At 39.0% G+C, this 25,267-nt stretch overlaps 1 protein-coding gene across 1 annotated transcript in view; it reads left to right on the top strand.

Annotated features, from left to right (window-relative positions):
* The window catches only part of arhgap9 (Rho GTPase activating protein 9), a 42,793-nt gene extending 19,368 nt beyond the window's left edge, over positions 1 to 23,425 (top strand). The window contains 17 exon segments of the mRNA XM_063911174.1: positions 2,491 to 2,739; positions 3,642 to 3,731; positions 8,106 to 8,171; positions 10,371 to 10,517; positions 10,688 to 10,786; positions 11,814 to 11,875; positions 12,018 to 12,105; positions 12,588 to 12,683; positions 13,192 to 13,290; positions 13,866 to 13,971; positions 14,368 to 14,487; positions 15,465 to 15,563; positions 16,594 to 16,671; positions 17,326 to 17,379; positions 18,137 to 18,271; positions 19,985 to 20,090; positions 22,251 to 23,425. Of these exon segments, the coding sequence (XP_063767244.1) occupies positions 2,491 to 2,739; positions 3,642 to 3,731; positions 8,106 to 8,171; positions 10,371 to 10,517; positions 10,688 to 10,786; positions 11,814 to 11,875; positions 12,018 to 12,105; positions 12,588 to 12,683; positions 13,192 to 13,290; positions 13,866 to 13,971; positions 14,368 to 14,487; positions 15,465 to 15,563; positions 16,594 to 16,671; positions 17,326 to 17,379; positions 18,137 to 18,271; positions 19,985 to 20,090; positions 22,251 to 22,437 (1,881 nt within the window). The 3' untranslated portion in view covers positions 22,438 to 23,425.
* Positions 23,426 to 25,267: the final 1,842 nt, after the last annotated feature.

The raw sequence follows: 25,267 nt of genomic DNA, 5'->3' as shown, positions 1-25,267 counted from the left end.
GACACTCTTTGCTGGGGTCTGTAGCTGCTTTTTCAGCAATTGGCTTGTGTTCGGAGCTAACCACTTCTGTTCTGTGGACTGTGATAGGCATTTTTGATTTGTCGTGTTTTCCCAGATGCTTGTCTGCTTTGAAGGCAGGTGGGTGGAACCAAAGACATAAAACTGGGGTCATTTCTCATTTTGGCTTCATCTTTAATGAAGGTGGCGAAGACCGAGAAAGGAGGGAATGACACAGAATGTTCATGTTTGTATCTGGTTCCGTTCGTCATCCATTTCTCTTGTAGGCCGAATGGAAGTTTATCCACTATGGGAAGAATTCCTCGTGCCGTGTCGAGGTACAGCAATCCTGGTATATGGCCTTCGCTCTTAGCAGAGTCAATCTCTAACAGAAGGTCACCAAGGTCACGTAGCAGATGAGGCTCCTTGTTGGTAATTCTGGGGAACTGCTCTATCTTATCAAACAAAGCCTTTTCTAAGGCCTCAGGGGATCCATAACACTCTTGAAGTCTCTCCCACACTTTGTTCAGACCGAAAGAAGGGTGGTTAATATGCTTTGATAATTTTGATGCATGAGTGTGGACTGACGTGGATTCATCATCTCGTGGCTGAGACATGTTTAGTTTCTTATGGAAGACTGACGTGTGTATCCTCCTGATATTTTGATGATGTAGACAAATGTGTCTTTTTACTGTTCTGCCCTCACTGTTGTATGCAGACAGATAACTCCTCGTCAAGTGGCAAGCGTTTATCCTCTTTAATAAGATGTTTTACCTCCACAAGTCAACAGAGTAAAACTGAAAGAAAACACAATATACATAGTAATTAGACCCTTAGCTGTGATACAAAAATATACATACCAAGGTTCATTACGTCACAAAAACCACAAAATATCCACATGAATAACGATCCACTTAACATAGAAACATCTAAATAAACATAGATATCCACTACAATGCTATCCACAACATAGCGAAGAAGGATGGATGCAGATTCAAACTTCATGATAATTATCTCTGTCCTTGTCGACCACTACTAACATGTGGTAACACTTCCTATATTTACACTGTGAGGCCTCCCCATTGGCTGCTACCAAACACAGAAGAAATAAAACAAAAAGCAACAGCACCACCTGCTGAGTAAGACGGCGTCTTACACAGCACACTCATGATGAGTTTGCTACCAACTGTGAATAAGTGCTTGATCATAGCTCTAATGAGGGTGTGAATACCAGAACTGAAGAACAAGAGGATTAAGAGGAAGTGTCTGAATATGTCAGTTTTGACAAGATGGGAAATCACACACACACGAACACACACACACACACACACACACACACACACACACACACACACACACACACACACACACACACACACACACACACACACACACACACACACAGAAAGAGATCCATATGCTCTACTGAACAGTGATGATGTTATGGCTAGTATTATGCAGGTCTGACATTTTCAAGTGATAGATGATCAGGTTTTACTCTGGAAAACGAACGTTCTTAAGTTATACTTTTTTAAGTGCCTTGTATTTCATATTTTTTTAATCAGCCATGGACCCACTTGAGTTTGTTGAGAAACACTTGTTTTGGGTGTGAACAGTATCAGTAACCTTTGGACAGGAAGCTTCAGGTGAGCTTAAGACCCAGTGCTGCCCCCTGGAGTAAACTACTATACACACACGCATCAACACACACCATGTTCCCTCAGTCTTTATCTGAAACATCCATGTGTTATGTAACAGCTATCAACCAGCCAGCCAGTCAATCAGTTAGCGAATTATGTCTCAGCAATTTTTTCCTGGAAAGATGCTCTTCCATGCATATCTTTTAAATTAATTCTGTTGCTGTTGCGTTAGTACTCTGGATCTGGTTGAGCACATGCGTTTCTATAAGCTCTGGCTTAATCCAAAGTCTGACGGGTTATTCCATAGTAAGAGGCGATGGGATTTATTTGTTCCTCTTGTTTATTCTATCTCATCACTGAGGTGATTTTAACGTCCTGCACTACTGTCTGCTAGATGTCATACTTAATGTGCACCTGTTCTGAACACACATTCAAAGAATGAAATCAAGTCACATTTATTTTACTGTGTGTATGTATATTATCTGTAGCAAACAACACGGACTGTGCTATCTCTAGGACTTGGAATTGCGTAGTTGGATCATCATATGGCATATTGTCCCTTAAAGCTTATTTTGAGAGACTATCAAAAAACAGATTTCACTAGGAAAAAAGGTCCCTTATTACAATCAACACGTGGCAATGAAGCTTATTTTGGGAACCAACAAATTCAAAATTAACTGAGCCTGGCTGTTTTACAAAATTATTAATTCATTTAAACAAAATGAAGCTTTTGTTTGTGTCCTGTTTTTATACAACAAGATATCATACAACAAGCGTTCCTTTCTTTTTCCTCCCTATCCACTCCTCTCTTTCTTTATTCCTCCTTTCCCTCTTTACCCTTTCTGCCCACAAGGTCCCAACAGAGTCCTACATCTCCCAGCAGTCCTGGCAGGACTCCCCTCTTTACACTGACAATCAAACAGAGAAACGTCTGTCGTTATCGGAGCCCCCTACCCCTACCCCAGATGAGCAGCCCCTTCAGATCATGGACCTGTGGGAGCAGTACTCTGACCCGCCAACAGGGAGATACTACTACATCAACACCATCACCAAGGAAAGGTCTTGGAAACCCCCACGCAGGGCCCGTGGACACACCAGCAAGGTAAAGTGGCCAACTCGGCAGGTGTTCATTCACAGTTTATTGCTCATCCTTAATCCATGTGTTTTTTGTCTTTTGTTTGTATCACTTTAAATTTGAAAAGGTCTGCATTTTTAGAGCTTCATGAAAGCTTCTTTACTCAAAGGAGAGGATAGAAAAAGGTCAGGCTTTAGAATAAAAGGGTCTGCTCATTGGTATGCTCACATAGTTTAGCACTAAAAGACACCTTTTCAGCCAAAGAACTTCTGACAACCTAAAGGAAAGTACACTGGCTAGCATATAGGGTTACACACACACAGTGATCACAGGAGTATTTTCCGCAGCTGGAAGTCTGAAGCACACTGGGGAGACTCGTACATGAGTTTGAGAGGCAGCCACTTTATATATTGTCTCTTTGAGATGAGTCACATTGAACTCAGTAAATTATTTGGAGATATGCTTATTTGGAGTTTCGCTTTGACTTAAAAAGAAAGATTGATGCCACTTTCATAGCGCTACTTTTAACCATTTCAGTCAGGAGATTGGCTTAGCAAAACTGGCTCTGCTTAAAGCTAAAAATGAGCGAAATTACATCTTATTTGTTTAAATCCTAAAAAAAACAAAGTGTAAAAATTACAATTCACAGTTTTTTTCAGAGCAGTTGATAGACAACCAACAGGGACCTCGGTTTTGTTAGCAGAGCTAGGCTAGTTGTTTCCTCTTTTGTTTTTTAGTCTTTGTTCTAAGCTTAGCTCTCTGGCTGCTGGCTGTACATTTAACAGACAAATCTGAAAGTTATTGTGATTGTTCTTTCTTACTTTCCGCAGAATTTATTGTGCAGAATGCGCATTAGTGTTCAGAAATATGGTGTAATTAGACGTTTTCATTTTTTTACAATTTGTGTTTTTTATTTCCTCCTGTCGCAGGCCTGTTCAGAACAACCTCAGACGTTACCCAGAGAAACCAGCCATATGTCCCTTCCACTTTCTGGAGCTGGTAATGGAACAAAGCACAGGGTAAGACTGCTAATTCCTTACATGTGATCAAATTCAGCCTCCCTAATGAACAATTTGTATGATGGACAATAAAGATGGTGAATTACATCTGTATGGAACATTTCTTAAGCTGTTAAATTAGTTGTTTATTTTTCTGGATGATGAGATAAGGATAAAGTTTGCTGTGTGTGTGGTGACAAAATGAGAGGAGCAGTTAAACTTGAATAATGACAACACATGACTTAAAGGGGAAAAACCTTGCTCTGTTACTCTGGTTGATATCTGAACCCTCACCTGTAACTGAACACAGGAAGCCACAAGTGCACATCCAACCTGAGTATTTTCTTTATTTTGGAATGTATTCTGGTTTCCTTGTTCTGTCTCTGCATCAAACTGTGTTGTTTTGAAAAGGCCAGATAATTTATTCCTTAATTAATTAATAATATAAATAGCTGATTCAAGTGTTCAAGTTTTTGCAAATCTGCTCACACATTTAGGATTGTATTTCATCTTTTACTAAATGATCCTCGTCACAAAGTAGTCTGTACTGTGAGTTGGTGAGAAATGTGTTTATGAGACTTTGTGCCAGTCAGGGATTAGTCCAAGTTGATTTGTTTTTATAGTTTTTTTATCCACTTTGTTTGGTTCTTCAGAAGTGTGAAGAGACTTTATAATCTTGATTTATAGCTCAGTTTTATATAACAATTTCTATATAGCTGTGGCCACTGTTAAATATAACAGACAAAACAAACCACAGTGAGACAAAAACACAGTACCAGGACATTTTTATACATTTGAATTTATGTACCCATATTGCACATGTCGCCCTGACCTGATTTGTGTTTGAGATTAAAGCAGGGAGAAATACAGAAAGAGGACAAATTAAGAAAAGAATGACATCTTTCTTGTCGCTCTATCGATGTATGACCCTCTCCATGCCTTCTTTATTTTTCTATTTATTAGCTGCCCTCTGACGCACATACTTCCTCTGAAATAGTGTTTTTGTTGGACTAATCCCTGATGGGAACCACAAAGTATTGCCCTTTGATCTGATTCAGAAGCCATTAGGCTACACAGAGGAAACAGAGGATTTTTATTTAAATCCGAAACGTTGCAAACATTTCTAAATTTAAACCACTCAATGAAACTCTTCATCAGTTTTAAACCCCTCCCTGACCCTGCAATGCGGTCACAGTCAGATTCCCACTGTTTCATTTGTTTCACCCTTCTTTTTTGCGAACTTGGTTTTGCAAGAGTGTTTCTAATCTCCAAGGAGGAAGTACATCTGTTGTTTCGGGCCTAAGTGTTTTGGGAAATAATACAACAGCCATGGGTGACTTTAATTAACCTGGATCAATGACGACATCTTCATAGTAAGGCGACGCAAGCTGCATGATCCAGATTGTCAGAGATAAGCATTTTGCATCTCAAGGTTGCGTTGCCTCAACGTTGCGTCAGTGTTTCAAATTTAATGTTGCTCATCAAAAAAAATACTCACATGATCAAAGCAGAGATTCCCCTATCAAGTCCATTTGAGATGCTTTCTGTTGACCTATATGTGTCACTTTTTATTCTGTGGTACATGTATTAAACAGGAACTCCACCGATGATATATAATACATACTGCATGGCACACAAAGGTGTTCAATCGCAAGGTGAGTGACGCATAGTACTTGTTAGCAAACACTGTTTTCTAGTCGGGATTTGATTTAAAACATGTTTTTTTAACCCTTTCCATGTTTACTCCTTACTGTTCTTTTAAAGCTCAACTAGCGTGCTTCAATAGATTTTTTTTTTGTACATTATTTTACTTTTTAGTGAAGTGTTTACCTTTTATACAACTCAACATATTTTGTATCTGTATTTTGTTTAGATTAGATTAGATTCCTTTATTGTCGTTGCACACAAGTACAACGAAATTGAGTAGCAATCCTGACGGTGCACTCACACACAACAAACAGCAATCGTGCAAAATATATATATATAAGAAAACAAAACAAAATATACAAAACAAATGGACACACTAACGATACGGCACAATAACTTCTATCATTGGCAGCGAGATATTGCGCTTCAGGATATTGCACATTCCGACTTGCCGTAGCCCTATGTACAATAGTTCAGTTGGAATATATACATAAGGTGCAGATGAAATTAAGAGTAGAATTCCATCATCAGTGTTGTTAGTGTCAGTGTTTGGCAGTATTCAGTTCTCGTATGGCTCTTGGGTAGAAGTTGTTCTTAAGTCTGTTTGTTCGTGATTTGATGGACCTGAAGCGTCTGCCAGAGGGCAGCAGTCGAACAAATGATGTCCAGGGTGCGATGGGTCTTTCAGTATGTTGGCTGCTCTACTGAGGCAGCGAGAGCTGAATAAATCCTCCAAAGTTGAGTTGATCTTCTGTGCAGTATTAATGACCCTCTGAAGGGCTCTCCTGTCCGCTGCTGAGCAGCTGGCATACCAGGCAGAGACACAGTATGTTAGCACACTCTCGATGGAGCAGCGGTAGAAGGACACCAGCAGCTTCTCCTTCAGGTTGTTTTTCCTGAGTATCCGCAGGAAGTAGAGTCGCTGTTGTGCCTTCTTGACTACTGCGGTGGTGTTCGTAGTCCAGGAGACCTCTTCAATGATGTGCATCCCCAGGAGCGTGAAAACAGGCACCCTTTAAACATAGAGCTTAAATTCTCAGGTTGCAGCTCCTCAAAAGTAAGGATTTTCTTACTTACTGTTTTTCTGTTCCTTGTCTGTATCTAAGAAAAGTTCAAATATCGCCTTATCGACTCAGCTAATAGGGTTGCAGGTTTTTTCATACAATGCATAATAGTTCTGGATTAGTTGATGCTTCATTTTAGTAAGGTTAGTTGAGTTTGCATTTGCACTTCTGCTATCTGGAGTTGCAGAAGCTGGAGGTTTCTAACATTGTATTCTTATTTTAGTGGTGTATTTTAACTTTCCTGCTCAAAGTGTTAACACTCTCAGCAAGCGTGATTAAGGTGTTAACGCATTGTCATGTTGGTGGGAGGCAAGATGATCCTCACATCAATTTGTATGGATTTCAATGTCCTCATAAACACAAACATGTGACCACCAAATCAGAACTTTTCTTTTTCTTTAATGATCATAGTATTCTTTAATCTTTCATTCCAGTCATTACAATCAAAACGCATAGAAAGTGCTATTATTTAATGTGAATACTTTTATGTTTGGTACATTTTTTGTACAATACCAAAGTTATGAATTAAACCATTCCCATTGGGTTAATGGACTCACAAACAAAAACAGTTGGACAGTGGTTAGATTTGCAATGCCCTGGTGAGTTTATTCTGAGCTGTTCTGCATGAGAGAGATTGTACCCGCTGATAAAGCAAGCTTCCCTCTAGAATGGGGAAGTAGAAACAGGCTGAGACAGGAGGGACAGATGAATGTTTTTGACACTTTGACACTCTGACGAAAAAGTGTCATGACATTTAACAACTGTGGCTGAGGACTCAAACTCGAAAGAAAAACAGCTCTCAGAAACACGAATTGGCCTGGATTGTAAAACTGTTGCTCTGTCATAATGAGTGCATATGCTGTAAGTTTGTATTCATTTCTTAAACAAAATGTTTTACATTGTGCTGTTGTTTTCATCACAAGTCACTATTAGTGATTAGTTTATTGCATCACATGTTACAAATCCTGCTTGTTCAATTGAGCTGAATATGTTTCATGTGGTGTTTAAGCTAATAGTTTGTTCCCTAATAGAGATGTTGCTTCTGATTTTGACTTTTCTCACAATAAGCTATTTATGTGGACGTGTGGATCCAGTTCAATAGCGAAAAACCAGCATGCCTTAGTCAATCAAGTAAAACGTAGTGTCTGTGTTTCAGTCACGCTGAGCAAGGTTTCTCAACTTCAGTTGTATTCTCGCCCGAGTGTGTGCGTGACTTTGTGTGTGTACCTATGTGGGGTGGTGGTGTGTTAAGTAGCTTTTTTAGCTGGCAGGATGTCAGGGGTGCTGAGGTGTAGTTTCAGTGTTGAGCGTTAGCCTGGGCTTCATGACTTATCTTAACTGAAAAAATGTGTCAACATCCTGTTTTAAAAAGAGGTGCAAAATATATAAAATGTAGTGTTCTTATTTATCTTTATTTTATATATATATATATGTATATGTATATATGTGTTCTTTTTTTATGTAATTGAATTGTTCTAATTATTATTAATAAATATTAAAATAGTGCCATTTTTGATCAAATCTTTGTTGCACTAATAGTGAAAAATGTAGACACACAAAAGCCTGAAATGCATTCTTTGTGCCAGTAAAATATACAGAAAACAGAGTTGTGTTTCAAATTAAATGAAATATACATAATTCAAGTCTTTGTCTTCCTGTCTCTTTGTTTTCTCATCCCCTCTAGCTGTCACCTGATTTCCTCTATGGGAGCCACCAGAGGAATACTGATGGTGGCTGGAAGATGAAACAGGTAAAACACTATTCTACCTGCCGCACTCTTTTAATGCCACAGGGCTAATGCATTTCACCTTGGGTTTCATCTTGTAAAAATCACCCATCAAAGAGTAAAGTAAAAGATAAACCTTTTTATTAGTTTTGCATAATTATTCTTTTTACAGTACAGGATGCATTTGCTTAACAAAACGAGAACCCGTACAGCTCTGGTGGCGTAGTCTACCGCCTTAAAGTATGTCAAGACAGAATCCTACTACTGTACATGTTTGCACAGCACCACCAGAACCATTTAATATACAGCTCCGGAAAAAATTAAAGACCACTCCAAATTGTTCTTAAATCTTTATCTCTACATGTATGGCAGCCATTCCAGTGTCTGTTCAATTCCAACATGGAGAAAAATTGTCATTAGTTTAGAGAATAACATAAAATAAAATAAAAATGAATTTAAGTCAAAGAATACTATAAATAATAAAACAAAAGAAAATTATAATGCTGAAGTGGTCTCTTTATTTTTTCCGCGGCTGTATGTCTGTACATAAGTGTCTAAAGCTTACTAAAACTTCCTATTCTTATTTTGAAATCTGAAAACTATTTCCTTGTTACTTGTGTTGCATGCCTGACTGGGAGGGTAATCCTAAGTGTTTTAAAAGTGCTTAAAGGGCTTTGATGGTGGAGGGTATTCTCCTCATGAAAATCAATGAAGTTGTTGAGTTGTTAGATTTGCAAAAACTGCATCTCCACTGTATCGCTGTAGAATACATTAAAGTAATGCCAGCTATGCTTTTTACATTCTCACAGTTCAGCATTTATGCATATTAAGGTGGGGAAATAGCAACTCATGGTGGGAAAAGAAAGGCTGTTACCTAAGCAGTTCTTACTGCAACATGTTGCATCACAGAGGGGTGTGGGTGCGCTTGGTTATAAAGCCGTTTTAACTGCCTCTTCTTAGCAAAGGAGCAGATTTGGCTCTTAGTGCTAATCCTCCTTGCATGAAAAGATGGCAAACATTAGTAGGGATATTAAGTCTGATTGTTGAAACTAGGTTATAGGGATTGGGAAAGGTACTTACATTTGGCTGCTGAATGAAAAGTTGAAGTTGTGGGAATGTTTGCATGTCTGCAATCATGCACACCTGTATCTGTACATGTGTAGAATTGGTGGAATAAATGTGTAAAGTAAAGATGCACATACTGTACATGCGCCTGCCTCACTGCTCCTTTGGTTAAGTGAAGAAACTTATTTCAAGTTCTCAAGGAAGCTGCAGTTTGTCCTCATTTGCCAGTTTGTAAAGTGCTCAGGAAATTCTCTCATCAGTCTCAGAGGGCAGGAATGCTTCAGGTCATACTTGAATGAAGTAAAGTTTATGCATTGTTTTCATTCCCCAAAGAGGATTGTTTTAATACTTGCAGATTTATTCAGAATTGATCCGACATGGCATAAGGTTTCATAATGATTGCCAATGTATGATACTTCCTGAGAGAGTGCAGAGCAAGATAAGTAAACCTGTTTAAGTACTAATGTGGAGGCAGTTTGAGGTGAGGTGACATTTAAGCCCACGCAAGAATGATTTGTAAGCCAGACTGTGGTACTTTGTAATCTTGTTCAGAACTTTCCTGTCCATTAGTCAGAAAAACAAAGCTGAATGGACACATACTGTACATCCACTGAAGCAAAAAGTATTAATGAGAAAAAGGTCCAGCCAGTGGGAAAAGGTCCTCGGTTTACTGTATGTAAAACATGACCTGGAAAGTTGTAACAGCAGATGGGAATAAATAACAGCAGTTAGACAAATTGCTCTTTGTGGTTTTAATACTATTTACTCTATATTGCTACACTAGGGGAAAACAAAGTATGCTGGTGCTTCTTCATTGCAGATATGATTACGTTTGCATGAATTGCATGCTTAATTTTGGAAAAAGCCCCAACCTTTTTGTTGCTCCTTACTCTTGCTTGTTTGTGATTTTAATTGGTTGCTTTAGGCCAAACATAATCTAAATACTTAAATATGCAACAAATATAATATCAAACAAGGTTATTCCGTAGTCTCAATGAAGTTATTCCAAAAAAAGCAAACACTTTCACAAGATCCACATTCATTAATAGGAGCATATTGTATTTAATGTTCCATTCATGCAAACTAAATAAGTGATTGCCCTTTCCCTTGTTCACCCCTGATCCAAAAATGTGCCCCCCTCCTTTAACCCCTGTGAAGAGCATGCAGCGGGCCGTCTCCTCTGACACCCTGAGCACCATGTCGTTCAGCAATGCTGATGCCCAGTGCCATAACTCTGCCGCCCCGCATGATGCCAAGCCGCAGCTCAGCCACTCCCAATCTATGATCCTGCCTGAGAACGGCAAGGTACTCACCTTTAGAGAACATACAAACAAGGTCATGAACTTGGTGTTCAGTATTCACAGACATGAAGAGGGAAATGCAGATGTATGTTTGTCAGTTTTCACACACAACACTGGACATAAAGACATGCAGATGATTGACGCAGCTGATGATGCCTACTTCCTGTTTTTCAGCTTATTCATCAGTGCAAAGATTACTCGTGTAATGTGACCAACATCATCGTGGAGCCTCCGTCTCCTGAGAGCTCTCCAGACAGCGATGGCTGCACACCGGTCAGAAAACACTGCTTTTAGCTTTTGGAATGAAAATACCAAACATATGTATGAAAAATTACAAAAGCGTCAGTGATTAAAGGGACAACTCACTATTATAACAAACACTTATCCCAACAGTCAAATGAGTTTATATAAATACAAAAAAACAAGTCTATGGTTTAACCTGAATTGTATCTGGCAAAACAAGTTGCAATTTAGTTTCCCAAATTAAAATAGTTAAATTCTCTCTATCTTTCCTCTTCTTTTGTTTTCTCTTTAAAATGGCTCCATATTCTGTAGTCCATATGCATGAATTGGTAGTTGGTATAAATACGTTTCTCTTGCAACTTAAACGGGGCCATAGCGCAGTGGGAGATTCAGCCGTTCTCCTCCTGCTATTTTTTTTGAATGATGCAACATCCAAGTTAAATGGTTTTTCTCAGGATGCAGTGTATCACACAGAGGAAAAGCCCTCTGCTGTACTTCACAGTTACCTTTCATTAATCAAGCCATTTTTTTAAAGCCCACCATGAGTGATGACATTAGTGTGACGTTATGAATAACAATGCTTGAGAGGGCTATTGTGCTTTAAGCTCTTTTAATGTGTCATTGCTTTCCTCCGCTGTCACAAGGACAGATACAGGAAAACATTCCTGCCTACTGCCAAAACCCTGTACAACAAATCACCTCTGGCTGGCAGAGAACTCTCTGCTCCATAGCTCCTCTTAAGTTGACTGGACTTCACACTGTACATTTATGGATTAATGTAATATTCCATTCCTTAAACACTTAATGTAAATAATATCCCACTTTATATTGTGTTAACTGAAAATTGGCCCTTCAATAGAGTTTTATTTGGCCGATAGTTTATAGATTTTTTATCTACATGGTCATCTTTATATTTGCTATTTTGAGATGTTTCTATTTTCGAATTGTTTATTTCTACTCTTTTTTATGCTGCTGCTGCTGCTGCTGCTGCTGCTGCAAAAAATCCAAGTTTGGGATCAATAAAGTACATCTTATTTTATCTTATCTATCTTATCAGGAGTTGGAGAAAGCTGGCCTCCTCAACAAGACAAAGATTGCAGAAGGAGGCCGGAAACTAAGGTGAGCATGCTCCAATTAAAGACAAAACAAATGTAATTACATCTATTTGTATACATATTTTGTTTTAATAAATGAAAGCAAGTATAAGTTGTTACGCTGATTCCCGTCAGATGAGTATGATTGGGGTATATTTGTGTTACAGGAAAAATTGGAGCCCCTCCTGGGTTGTGTTGGTCGGGAACAGCTTGGTTTTCTTCAAAGATCCTAAATCACAGACACCTTCCAGCTGGGTAAGAGCGCAGATAAACTTTGTGTTTCAAGCTTTCATGCTAGGCTTAAGGTAATTTTTTTTACAAATGTCTTTCTAAAAAACAATTATTTCCTGGTTTATTTAAAGTAACGTGGGTGAATAATCCCTCCATTAGGCTAATTTCTTAATTTCATAATCCTTAGCAAAGTCTTGTTACTTATTGCATGTCATTTTAGATTTCAACTTTTGAAGTCAGTAGCTTTTGACAAAACCCCAAAAAGAGCTCTATGTTGCTTGTGTTCTATAAAGCTGTTTTCACTCATGGCTCCTTCCTGTGAAATGACATACTTGAGTCATGTGTTCATAAAACAGGTCAAAGTATCAGTTGCAGGTGTTGTGTGTGAAAGTTGCTCGTAATGTAAAAGTTCTGGACAGGAAAAGAAAACCCCCAAAATCAATTTTTACCAATTAATATAAGAAAACATCTTTTGTGTTTGTGTGTTCCTGTAAATTGACAAACAGAAACCAGGAAACAGTCGCCCTGAAAGCAGTGTGGATTTAAGAGGAGCACAGCTGCACTGGGCCAACGACCTGTCTAGCAAGAAAAATGTGTTCAAGGTAAGAAGGACGTGGAATAACTTTCAGGAAATGCAGTGAAAAGATCTCAAGATATCATTTGATCATACTCAAAACTTTCTGTAGAAACTCTCATGTGTAATTAAACTGTTTTATAAAATAACTATAAACATAAATGATGCTGTGGCCTGATGCAAAAGAGGACAGTGTGATTGCGTGCAGTTAGTAAAACATAAAGTCACGTCTGTCAAGGGGGTCCTTATCAGTAGGGGAAGTGAAAGTGGGACTTTTTTTCTTTGAATTTAGCTTCAGTAAAAAGAGGAAGCTGTTATACTACATTTTCCAATTATGTGTACGTTTTGAACTATCTTTAAAACCAAGAAATCAAGACAATAGAGATTGACACATGACAGCTGACTACCTGGTTGAATAAAAAGTGAGAAAAAAGAAATATATACAGTATATACATTTTTAAATCATCCTTGGGGAGCTTTATGGACATTTTGTCAGACATTAATGCATTGTAAATGTGTGTGTATGTGTGTTGTAGCTGAGGACAGTTACAGGCAATGAGTTCCTACTGCAGTCAGAGACAGACTCGCTGATCATAGAGTGGTACAAGACCATCCAGAGCGTCATCGACAGGCTGGTGAGACACACGGCACACGGCACCGACACATTTACTTTTTATTGTGCCACTTCTCTATTAGTGGTCATATGGTTTTCCTTTGAATGAATAGTGTCATACCCTCAGTATATAAATGTTAGGACTGCGGACATATCCTTTAACAACTTCCTGCAATATTCTTTGTCTTCTTTCCTTTCTCTTTTCTCTATTTCTCTTTAAGATCAGATATAAAACTTAAGAATATCAGCCTCCATCTATCAACAAATGCACCATTTAGTTTTCCTTTTGACAGATGACAGCTATCTTTCTGTTTAATGGGTTTTAAGGTCTGTGTGTAAATGTTATTATTATACTATGTAAGTGTGTCCAAAGCAACTTACAATAAGTGCAATCAACCATGAGGTAACAAATTCTCAACAGCTAGAATCCAGCAAGTATATTAACAAAAAAAAAGGCAATGTATTTTAAGCACTAATATATTTTTAATGGCTTAATGGACTTCTGAGAAGCCAGTTTAAAAATATGATTAAACAGTAGGTGGTGTACCTGGAGTCATTTAACCCAACAAGCACTATTTCACTTTACCTGCCTTCCAGGACCGTGAAAACCCATTAGACAACGTCCTGCTGTACTCCCTGAGGCGAGCGGGCAGCATGGAGATGCTGGAACAGAGCGGAGATGAGGACGACAGGAGGACGACGCGTAAGTCGTCCCACCCCGATGCCTCTCATTGCTCCACTCTGACTTCCTTCTTCACATAACATCGTCCATGCCCTCCACCTCAGTTTATTCTCATTCCATCATCATCACATTATTTTCTCTAAACTTCCACACAGGCTTCTTACATCCTTCCATCCTCTCCTCCATCCTTTCCTCCATCCAGCCCACTTATATCTTCACACAGCCTCCATGGCAAATAATCCCCCCGTCAGTCCTGTCTCACCTTCGCCGCCACCCAGGCCCTCCCTCTTTTCATCCTCACCACCATCCCCTCTCATCTCCTCTCCTGCCCTGCTCATCGACCCACACTGACCTCCTCTTCCTCCTTCTCTTCCTGCTCTTCCACCTCCTCCTCTTCCACCTTTCCCACCTCTGCAGTCCCTCGCTCGTCGTCCAACCTGGAGAACACGGAGAGGAAGAGAGTGAAGACCCGGCTGAAGAAGCTGATCCTAAAGAGACCCCCTCTGCAGGCGCTGCAGGAGAAAGGCCTCATTAAAGGTACAATTTCATAGGTTGTTTTATTTAATGCAAGTATTCTTTACTCCTTAGTATACAGCGTTTAATAAACCAAGATTGCGCTTTTAAAACTAAATTGTCCACTGGTCTTTTGTTATGAAGTTGAATATGTTTTGCTGTTTAACTGAGCTGCATTCAATTTGGCTGGCTAGATATCTCATTCTGCGGTGATGCCGTGTCCCAGAGTGAATACGCATCGCAATCCTCGTCTGATTAGTTTCTCCAAAATGAAAATGACAACATTACATTTATTCAGCTGAGGCGTTTATCCTAAGTGTATTCAACCATAAGGGAAACCAAACTATTCTTTCTCAAAAGCTGAGGCGATCATTTGGGTTTTTTTGCTCCATATTTTAAGTTTTTGGGGGTTTCCTGCCCAATATTCTCAATCCTTTTTTGAAGTGAGGTGAAGTATTTTTCTGGCATTTTATTTTTGAGTTTATGTGACAGGGAGTAGTAGCAAGGGGACAAAAAAGAGAGGAGGAAACTCATGCAGCAAAGGTACCAAACCAAACTGTCTCCAGAGATGTTTCATAGCCAGTGATCCCAAGACTCCACAAATACTTTCCTGTCTTTGCCAAAAAAACGTGGTTAAATATGGTTAAACTAAATGATAAATCAGATACTCATGACCAGGTTCCTTAGATACTCTTATCACATGTCTAATGGTACCAAACTCTGGAATAAAGTGTTGCATATGCTGGGTATTTTCACCCTACTGTATACTGTGTATATATAGTAGGCCTACAGTAAGTGAGCTGCATTGCATCATCAAAGGTGAGCTTTTATCGCTGCTGGGAACATGGGGGTTTTATTCCATAGTGAATAGTGAATTTATCCTTAGATTAAATTCAGACTTTAGCTCTTACATCATGTCTCGTCACAGTTTTTTAAGAAGAAAAGTAACTTTTGAAAAGACATAAGAAGTGTGTTTGTGTCCATCTGTCATCACCCTTCAGATCAGGTGTTTGGATGTCGTCTGGAGATGCTCTGTGAGAGAGAGAAGAGCCCCGTCCCTCGCTTCGTCAGACTTTGTACTGAAGCTGTGGAGAAGAGAGGTACAAACACTGCAAACACACAGCCAGCTCCTGCTAATGTAATGCTCAAGTTAGAGGGGGACACAAGAGGAAACACTCCTTTACTCTGTTTTGAGCACTAGTCACATAAAAGCATTTGTTCACCTTATTGTTCAGCTCCTTGACATAAATCACTTAGCAAACATTTACTGAAAAATGTTTGAGATTGCCAGACTGGGAGATTAAAGACGCACAGAAACAAAGTTCTGACAGCTGCCAGCTGGAGAGAGGGATATACAGTAATTAGAGACAATGGAGTTGTTTGGGAACCGTGTTGAAACAATACTTTTAAATTAATATTTCATACACACCAAAACAACTTTATTTTTACCATAATGTTTTAAAACTTGGTTATAATGAATTGAATATCTCTATGGATCACTTTTGGATTAAGACATTTACATTGATAATTCTCATAGTTGCAGTAAAATGTCTATTTTTACAGCATTTTACATTAGCCTTAACTGAATACAAAGAAAATATGAAAATATAGACATATTAAGAAAGTTGCAACTTGTCATTTTTCCTATGATAAAAACTGATGAGGATTATTGTTTTTGTCAATCGACTATGTGAGTCACTTTAGCTCCTATAGTGATTATAAAACCCTGGCAGACACACGTTAATGTGACCAATGAAAGACCAATCAATGAGTACTACAAGGTTTTTTTACCACTTTGACAGAAAGAAAGAATAGAAAATATCACTTGAAGAAGTTAATAATTAATGTTTTACAAGGCATAACCTGATCTACCACATCGCACACTGAAACCACTGTGGAAAAATGATCACGTCATCATATAACTTAGAAAATATATTTAAATGTGTCGAAATGTGCTTTTGCTTGACTTTAGTCACACGCTTGTGGGAACTTAGGCAACAAAACAAAATTCCCAGGCTCGCTAAAGTATTGTTTTACAGGAGTAAAAACAATTATATCATCTCTGACTGCTTTGAAAAATGTGTCACTTGGTTTTCAATACAAACCTTCACTATTTGCGCTATTTTACAGGACTGGATACTGATGGCCTCTACAGAGTCTCAGGGAACCTGGCAGTGATTCAGAAACTACGTTTCCTGGTGGACCACGGTGAGGATGAAGGGGAGGAGGAGAGAACCTGAACTATATCTATAATTAATGCTGATTCATTTATCACTGACCATGAATGAAACCTGCTCTGGAAATGATGGGGGAGAACAGAAGTGTTGCCAGGTAGATGTCCGAAAGAGAGAAAAGATAAAACATTTAAGGAAATCAAGTAGTTTGGAAACTGTCTGGAGCAATGCTTCAAATATTTCATACACACAAATACAATCTTTCTTTTGAACACAAGGTTTGAAAAAAAAACGAGTTTTGATGAAGTGAATACCGAGGAGCAGTTCTGAAAAGACATTTACAAGACGGACTGAGCAATGAGAGAGAGAGAAAGAGAGAGAGAGAAAGAGAGAGAGAAAGAGAGAGAGAAATAGAAATTATTCTGATAATTCTCAAAGTTATTGTGATTAATTTCCTCCTCGACCATGAATGAATCCTGTAAAGAAAATGCTGGGGAAAGAGAGAAGTGATGGATGTTGGACATCAGAAAGGATTCAAAATTAACGCTCCCTTTTTTTCAAACACAGAATGCTGTTTTGTTTATTCCACATTCACACACCTGCTTGAATCCTGATTGTCTCACTCCCTCTACATTTTTATAAAGTGGTCGCTGAGGAAAGCCCATTGAGTAACTGTTGGTTTTTGCAGAGCGAGCGGTGACTACAGACGGCCGTTACATGTTCCCGGCGGAGTTTGTACAAGGTAGATTCAGATTTACGAGGGAAAACGACCGCTTAAACGTGTCACTCAGCCTGCTTATATTTGTGCATCATTTGTTGCATAATGTCCTCACACGCAAAGCTGAGCTGCGGCACAGACGTGCTCCGTACAGTTGGCTGCTTGTGCTACCATTTGCTTAATGTATGTGTGTCCCTTGGGCTTTTTTGCTTTAAGTTTTCTGATGTAATAACAGGCGGCAGGTTGTACAGCGACGTCTCGCATGGTGCATGGCTGCCACCAAGTGGAGGAAACCGAGAATGACCTGCAGCTCATACAGTCTGAAGTGCTCTACAATCCCACAGCAGTATCTCACTGACCAATGCTTCACATCATAAGATAATTATTTGTGTCAATAAGACCTTCAATTAAAGCCTTTTATTTTCCTCCCTTGAGTTGTATGTGAGTCCTTGAGTCCAATTTGAGAAGCATTGGTCAGGCCTGGATTTTAAGAACATTTTTGCTTTACATGTGTTTATGCTTCTCTGAACTTTCAAAGAGCTTCTCTATCTCCCTCCTGCAGCTACAAGCCTTCGTGTTACGCCTCATTCCGACATGAATTCACACTTTAATTCTGTTGATGTTGTTAGCTTAACAATAATGTCACTGTAACTCCACTTCTTTTTCTCATTAACTCACTCTCTAACTCTTTGTCTCTCTTTTTCACATTGCCTTGCCTTTCATGCACTTCTCTGACAAAGTCTGTCTTAATTTCTCCCCCTCCTCCCTCCCTGTCTCTCAGAAGAGAAGCTGAATTTGGACCAGAGTGACTGGGAGGACATTCATGTCATCACGGGAGCTTTGAAACTTTTCTTTCGTGAGCTTCCCGAGCCCCTCGTGCCCTTCGGCTTCTTCACCGACATCGTGGAGACAGTCAGTGAGTGACCCGCTTCAGCCCCAGTCCATGTTATTACTGCTGTACACATCCCCCATTAATGTTGTGTGTAACTTCAGAAAGCATGGCACTCATCTTTGATCAATCTACCGTTTTTTGGGATGTTTAGGACATTTTTTTATCATCTGTTGTAGAAAGCAGAGAGATAATTATAATTTGTGAAATTATTTGTATTTCTTTTTTTGCATGTATTTATTTAAGAAAGGACAATGCACATTAATCAACATGAGTCCTTGAGTCCATCATAAGTCCCTGGTCATATTTAAAGTGAGTTTGTTCAAATTAAATGATCTACCTCTTGGCCACTATAAATCTCATATTGGATACTTTATTATCTCACTTTGTTATTTTTCCTTTGCTGTCCTTTTATTCTGAATACTCGCAACAATAGCGTGGTTTTAATGAGTCAAAACCAGGACTGTCTGTGTGAGAGAGTTCACCCCCTCTTTTCTTGGGTGCTTTCACACTCTCTCAAGCTGTGGTGAAAGTAATTTTCACCATTATAGAATACTCAGAATTTACAGCACTTTTGTCCACATCTAGGAAACATTGCAACGCCACATATATCATGCAAGATAAATGGACACCGTTAAATCAAATGTTTTTTCCAAAAAAGAAAATTGCATGAGTTCCAAGGCGAGAGAAGAATAATTACATACTGACAAAAGAGAAATTTATTGATCAGTATTTAACCTAAATGAAGTGATGGTTGTACTACAGTAATGAAATCCTCATGGTATAAATCCTCACGTTAGACGCGTTTTTTCTAACTCCAATTATCCTCAACTCGTATACTTTATTATATATTTCTTCTTGTTAACCAATGTCCTGAACACACATAAACCAACGTTGTGTTTTTTCATCTTTATTTACTTTACAACTTCCTTTTTTGTTTGTGGCCGTCCATTTGGATGTAAACCTCCCAAACAGTCCATAAATATATAGTTACATTTTTGAAAAGGCCACATAAATTCTTTAAACAGCACATTAGGTTTAAGCAAATGTTACTCGAAAAGAAAGTGTAGTGCATTTTTGGGGACTATTTCAGCTGCAGATTAAAACACAGTTGATGCTCCAGAATCAGAATCAGAATCAGTTTTATTACCAAGTAGGTTTACACATACGAGGAATTTGCTTTGGTGTATATGGAGCATGCAGAGACACAGAAAGAAGAGTACCTATAGCATCATGTTAAAGTAAAATGTAATTCAGTGCAACTAACTAATGTTTGTAATAGTTTAAACAACAATGTAGGTCTATTACATTCAAGAATAAACCAAATGAGGCAAATAAGCCTTGTTAGTAGAATCATTTTACTCATTAACATTTTAATCTTTTTATGGCATTAAAACAATTGTTTGACGTTTTTGGAAAACATATGTGACACAGAAACGTATCAGAATATATTTTAGTTATCATAAAACAGTAGATGTTCTTGCATTTCCAAATTAATTAATTTCAGTGATTAACTTGCATATTAATGAGAATGATAACCAATGTAAATTATTTGTATCAATTCTCTGTTCAGTGTTGACGGACGATAACTACATGCTGTTTTATCAGATTAGATCATGGATGCTGATAAAGTTCATGTGATATCAGTAAGCGAATGTAAATTTGGCTCCCGCGGCTCATGAAGTTCATGAAGTGGAATGCAAATGATGACATTTACTGTGATCTTGCTCTGTGTTGCAGAGATGTCGGACTACATGGACAAAGTGGATCGTTTGAAGTGTCTGGTGCTCAACATGCCTCCTCCAAACCATGACACGCTGCAGTTCATGTGTCGCCATCTCAAACGGTGAGAGGCCGGGAACAAAAAACGCATATGTTACATCTGTGCTGAAGTGTTTTTCTTTGTCTCTGCTGTCTCTCATTTGTCTTCCCTAAAATGGCACATTTCACAATGCAGAATATTCCCGTTGGGATTTAACGGCATGAAGGAATGAACCTTGTGCCCTTGAAGTAAAAAAAAAACCCTTCTCCTCATAAATTTCCTTTTGAAATGTGACCACAAGAGGGGGTAGTTTCCTTGTCGTTCTCAGTCATTTTCTGTCGGGGACTCTTTGGCCGCAGTTCTCAAAGTATGCCAGTGCTGTACCAGGATTTCACTGTTGTTAAGTTTGGGTCCCTGTGAAGATGAAAAGGCTGGAGGAAGATGAATGGTGTACGATGTTCTGCGAGCCAGTTCCTTTTACAGTACATAAAATGTGTGTTTTTTACCGCCTATGGTTTTTCCTTCCACTCCAGGGGTGAGCGTTCGTGTTCAGAGGCCGATGTTTGTGCCAGGGTGTGGTGGGCCCCATGAATTTGTCAACTCTGTGTCTTTCTCTCATTTTCTCCCCACTGTCATTCCTTTCCCCCCTGGCTCTGTTTCTCATTTATTATCTCCCTGCTCACTCACCCCTATCGCCTTATCTCCTGCTACCTTCCTTTCCTTTCCTTACTCTTTATTCTCTTCCTTTTCTTTGCTTCTTCCCTTTCCTCCTCTTCCTCTCATCCTCGTCTTTCCATCCCTTCCTCCTTTTTCTCCTTCCTCCCCCCCGCCTTCTCCCCACGTTCTCCTCCTTGCCTCGAAGGTCCCATGGGAGCCTTGTGGTTCGTCTGCTGGAAGGCATACCAACACCACCGCCGCCACCACTGGAACCTCTCTCTCTTTCTCTCTCTTCCCCCTCCTTGCTTGCTCTTTTTTCTCTCTCTTCCCCCCCTCTCTCTTTTTTCCTCCACTCTTTTTAATGTGGAAGTTTTGAGCAATTGCTGGCTGCTTCTGTGGCTTGGTGGGAATGGCATTTTTAGAAGAATGCCTCATGCTGCGGCTTCAACCCATTCCTGCGTCCCCTCCGATCACACACACACACACACACACACACACACACACACACACACACACACACACACACACACAGACACACACACTCAAACACACTTAACCTAGGTGGATCCTGGATTTAGACACATTGCAGATACATGAACATTCATGCAAAAAACAAGATGTCACTAGTGGACTTTGATTCTTTTAGTTGCTTTCATGATTTTAGGAAGGTTAAAGATGTCACATGCTGACCACAAGAATGAAGCTGTGTGGGCAGCTAGCAGTCATCTGTTTGTCTGCAGTCTCAAAGATGAATTTAAACAAGAATAACTTGTACAAACATGTCGGCCTCTGTGTGAGGATGTACTCGGGCACAGCAAGGCCTTAAGCTGAACACTAACAGGCTGATATTGCCCCAATGACTAGGTTTAACATGTTGATGTTTAGCAGGGTTTTAGACATTTGAGCGCCTAATACCAGGTACAGCTGCGACTGATGGTAATGGCATCAGTTTTGCAGGATGTATAATATACATTATATACAAACACTAAATTAAAAATTTGCCAGATTAATAATTGTGACTTCATAATGGCTGAATATCACTTAATTTCAACCAAAATGTACCACCTGTCTTTTAAATGTATTATCTTTTAATTTACTCATGACATCTATTGCATGCGTCCAGGGAGAGGGATCACTCCTCTGTTGCTCTCCCAGATGTATCTTCCATTTTCCCCCCGTTAACTGTGGGGTTTCTTTGTCCGATGTGAGGGTCGAAGGACAGATGGTGTTGTAGACATATTCATATTCTGTACAAACTGTAAAGTCCCCTGAGACAAATGTAAATGTGTGATATTGGGCTATATAAATACACTTAGTTTGGCAATCCAAGTTGTTTAGACATTTAAGTCACAAATGTCAACACCATAGTGATGCCTTAGGAAAGGATCAAGGTAAATCATCTAAAAGGTATCAAAGCCATCCAACAGTTGAGGTATTTCCATTTAGGTCTAAAATGGAACCATTTTACAAACTTGACTGGAAATTAAAATCTGCACACTTGAACAATTCTAAATGTGTTATCTAGAGACATTTATTGCTGATATTTAAATGTTAAAGCTGTTTTTTCTGTATTTAATCTATCTACAGAGTTTTGGAGAGGACATGCAACAATCGTATGACCACCCAGAACATCGGCATCGTGTTCGGTCCGACCCTCATGCGTCCAGAGCGGGACAACGGCAACATGGCGGTGAATATGGTTTACCAGAATCAAGCGGTGGAGCTCATCCTCAGCGAATTTGACCACATCTTTGGAACAAGAGGCCCCTCTTGATCTTTTCGGACTGAGGCGGGGAGTGGGATTGAGAAAGCTCCTCCAGATCAGACGAAAGCACAAGTAGTGCAGCATTTGTCCTCTTTGTCTGTTGACTCATGTGGTGTAAAATGGGTTTCACATCAAAAACGTAATTACGGGGTAAAAAGAACCAGGAAAGAAAGCTGCTAATCATGACATCTGGCCTCCATATAAAGACATGTTAAAACAATAATAGTAAAACAACCAAATTTAGCTGCAATACTTGTGTCTTTGAATGCAGATGGGGAGCCGACGCCTCCTCGTCACTTTTCACTCAAACTAGATTTTTTTTTAAAAGCCATAAAATAGATACATCTCCAGCAGCTAGCTGAGTATTAATCAGGTATTTATCAAGGATTGTGACGAAGGATATGTCTTAACGTAGCACTGAAATAAACTTAGCAGAACCATCTCACTGTGAAAACACATGGACCAGCACCTCATGTAGCCAGGATGGACGGATCCCACCTGCAGTGGAAAGCAGAAGATTTATACTGTAAAATATGCAAACAACAGGAAGCAAGCTGGGCGTGTGAATGTGGCCGCATCTTCACTGAAGCCATACAGTGTTTTAAATAAAGAGTTTTATGTTTATTTCAGACTTCAGAGGTGAAGTTCAACTCTTCAAAGTCAAAAAGCATGGTTTCAGTGATGGGATCAAATAGAACCAAATAGTACATTGTCATGAGTGTGGACCTTCAAAGCTTCCCTTCTTGTACAAATACGTCATTTATTTTTATTAGTTCAAACTTCTCAGATTAGGTTAAAAAGTATGAAATTGTAAATATGTAAACTACTGTCTTTGTCAACTAGTAGCACTTTGGATACAGTGTGTGATCTTAACATTATATATTAGCCAAATTCAAACTGATACATTTGCTTTTAAATGACCAGTGTGTTGTTAAAATATTGCTTGGACCTGATTGTTAACTCTCCTGCAATAAAAAAAAAAAGTTGAACAAGCTGATCTGATGTGTTCTGTGATATTGTTTAGGACGTGTCTGTCAGGTTGTTTGTAGCGAGCTTGCGTGAGAGATAGTGGAAGTGTGTGTGGAGGTATGTGGGTGCAGCGGGCGGAGGCATCCCCTGTGATTGGTGCCAATGCTGCTTTTAATAACAGAACAAAAGAGGAACTGGAAATGCATATGTTTAAAAAATGTGGATTCTCCCCAAAACCCTCTCCCTCTCTCACTCTGTGGCTTTGGTAATTTTATATTGACTGTGGGTTTGGCAAGAGACAAAAAAAGAGCAGAAAATATGGACAGGACAAGGGGGGGGGGGGGCACAGATTTTGCAAAGTTTTATTAGACATATTTATTCATATTTATGTTCTTATTATTTCCAATCATGTGAGTGTTTTAGGAGGGGCTACATTATGTGTAGCTGATTGATGGGGAGTCATCTGGACGTCCAAGGTCGTCCTTATATTTGATTGACAAAAATATTTTTTAACCTAAATAGATAGCCACATTTGTTTATATGATCCAAATGCATGTGTGCATAGTCACCACAGTTTATACATTTATCTCTCAGTCTGTACTGCACTTTTTTTTTTTCATGTCTTCTGACAGCGCTGGTTGCAGAGCCCCCCACCATTATTCAAAGAAAATACAGCGCCCTCAAAAATGACTGCATTAGGTACTTTTTACAATATCTTCCGTCCTCTCCTTCTAAATTTGTACATTGAAGGGATTTTTCTTCAATAAAACTCTAGTTGGGTTTAACTGATGCGGTCTGTAGCTCTGTGATGTGTTTTATTTCACATGGTGTGATGGTGCTAATTGCTCCTTAAAATAGAATCAGACAAAATCAAACACCCCTCCCTTCTAATCAGCAGTGTGTTGGCAGCAAAGTCAACTCTATTACTTTGTCTTTATTCCTTGCCTTTTTTCTTTCCTCAGTTTCTTTCTGTCTTTCTTCTTTGACTTTAATTAATCACATGTAATTTAAAACAGCAGGCTGAATATGAATATTAAGTACATTTAAAAACAATGCAAAAACACCAATTATATATGAACAGTGCATTAGAACGAACAGGCATTTTGTAAGTAGTCTGAAGAGCACAAGCGCAACAAAATGTAGCTTTTAACCAAAGATTTTTTTAAGCATGCATTGATGAAATGTAACCGCCTGACCATTTCACATCTGTAGGTAGTTATTTTGTTTGCTTCAACACTAAAACAAAACATTTCTGAGTATTAATTAAAGAAGTGTGGAAGAAAGAGAATGAGAAGGTTGGGGAATGTTTCATCGGTACATGTTTTTCATCCAAGTATCATGACTCTAATTTCATAATCCAATCCACTTAAGACAGTGTACTTAATAGTAATTTGCTTGAGCAGCTCTATGTTAATACAACTGTATGGTTTATTCTTGCAGGAAGAGATACGACCGTGACGGCACATGGCAAACAGCCATTTTTTGTTACTGTACATCACGGCTTTTGTTCCTGTTTTTAATTATGTGAAAAAAGAAGAGACATTTATATAGCATAAAGGCTAACAAAATGTTTTGATCCAGTTGCTCTGGCTAAAGAACAGCTTTTCTGCCCACCAGTACATTTATATGTAGCTGTCCTCATTATATACAGTCAGGCCTGCTTGCTCTGTTGCATTGTTTGTAAGGGGAATTGAAACTTTAAAAAGCTGAGCACCGAAGCTGACAAACTGCAGCTCATCGATGGGACTTGATGCGATGCTGCAAGTGAAGCTGGTCCCTGACTGTCGGGTTTTTGCACACCACAAGTAAAAGTCAAGGCAGTTGTCAATTAAATGTCATCTTACTCACTTAAGGCTTAAACCAGCAGAGC

Source organism: Eleginops maclovinus, chromosome 20, assembly GCF_036324505.1.
Source record: "Eleginops maclovinus isolate JMC-PN-2008 ecotype Puerto Natales chromosome 20, JC_Emac_rtc_rv5, whole genome shotgun sequence".
In the NCBI taxonomy this organism is placed as follows: Eukaryota; Metazoa; Chordata; class Actinopteri; order Perciformes; family Eleginopidae; genus Eleginops; species Eleginops maclovinus.
This window is presented reverse-complemented; position numbering and strand designations above follow the sequence as displayed.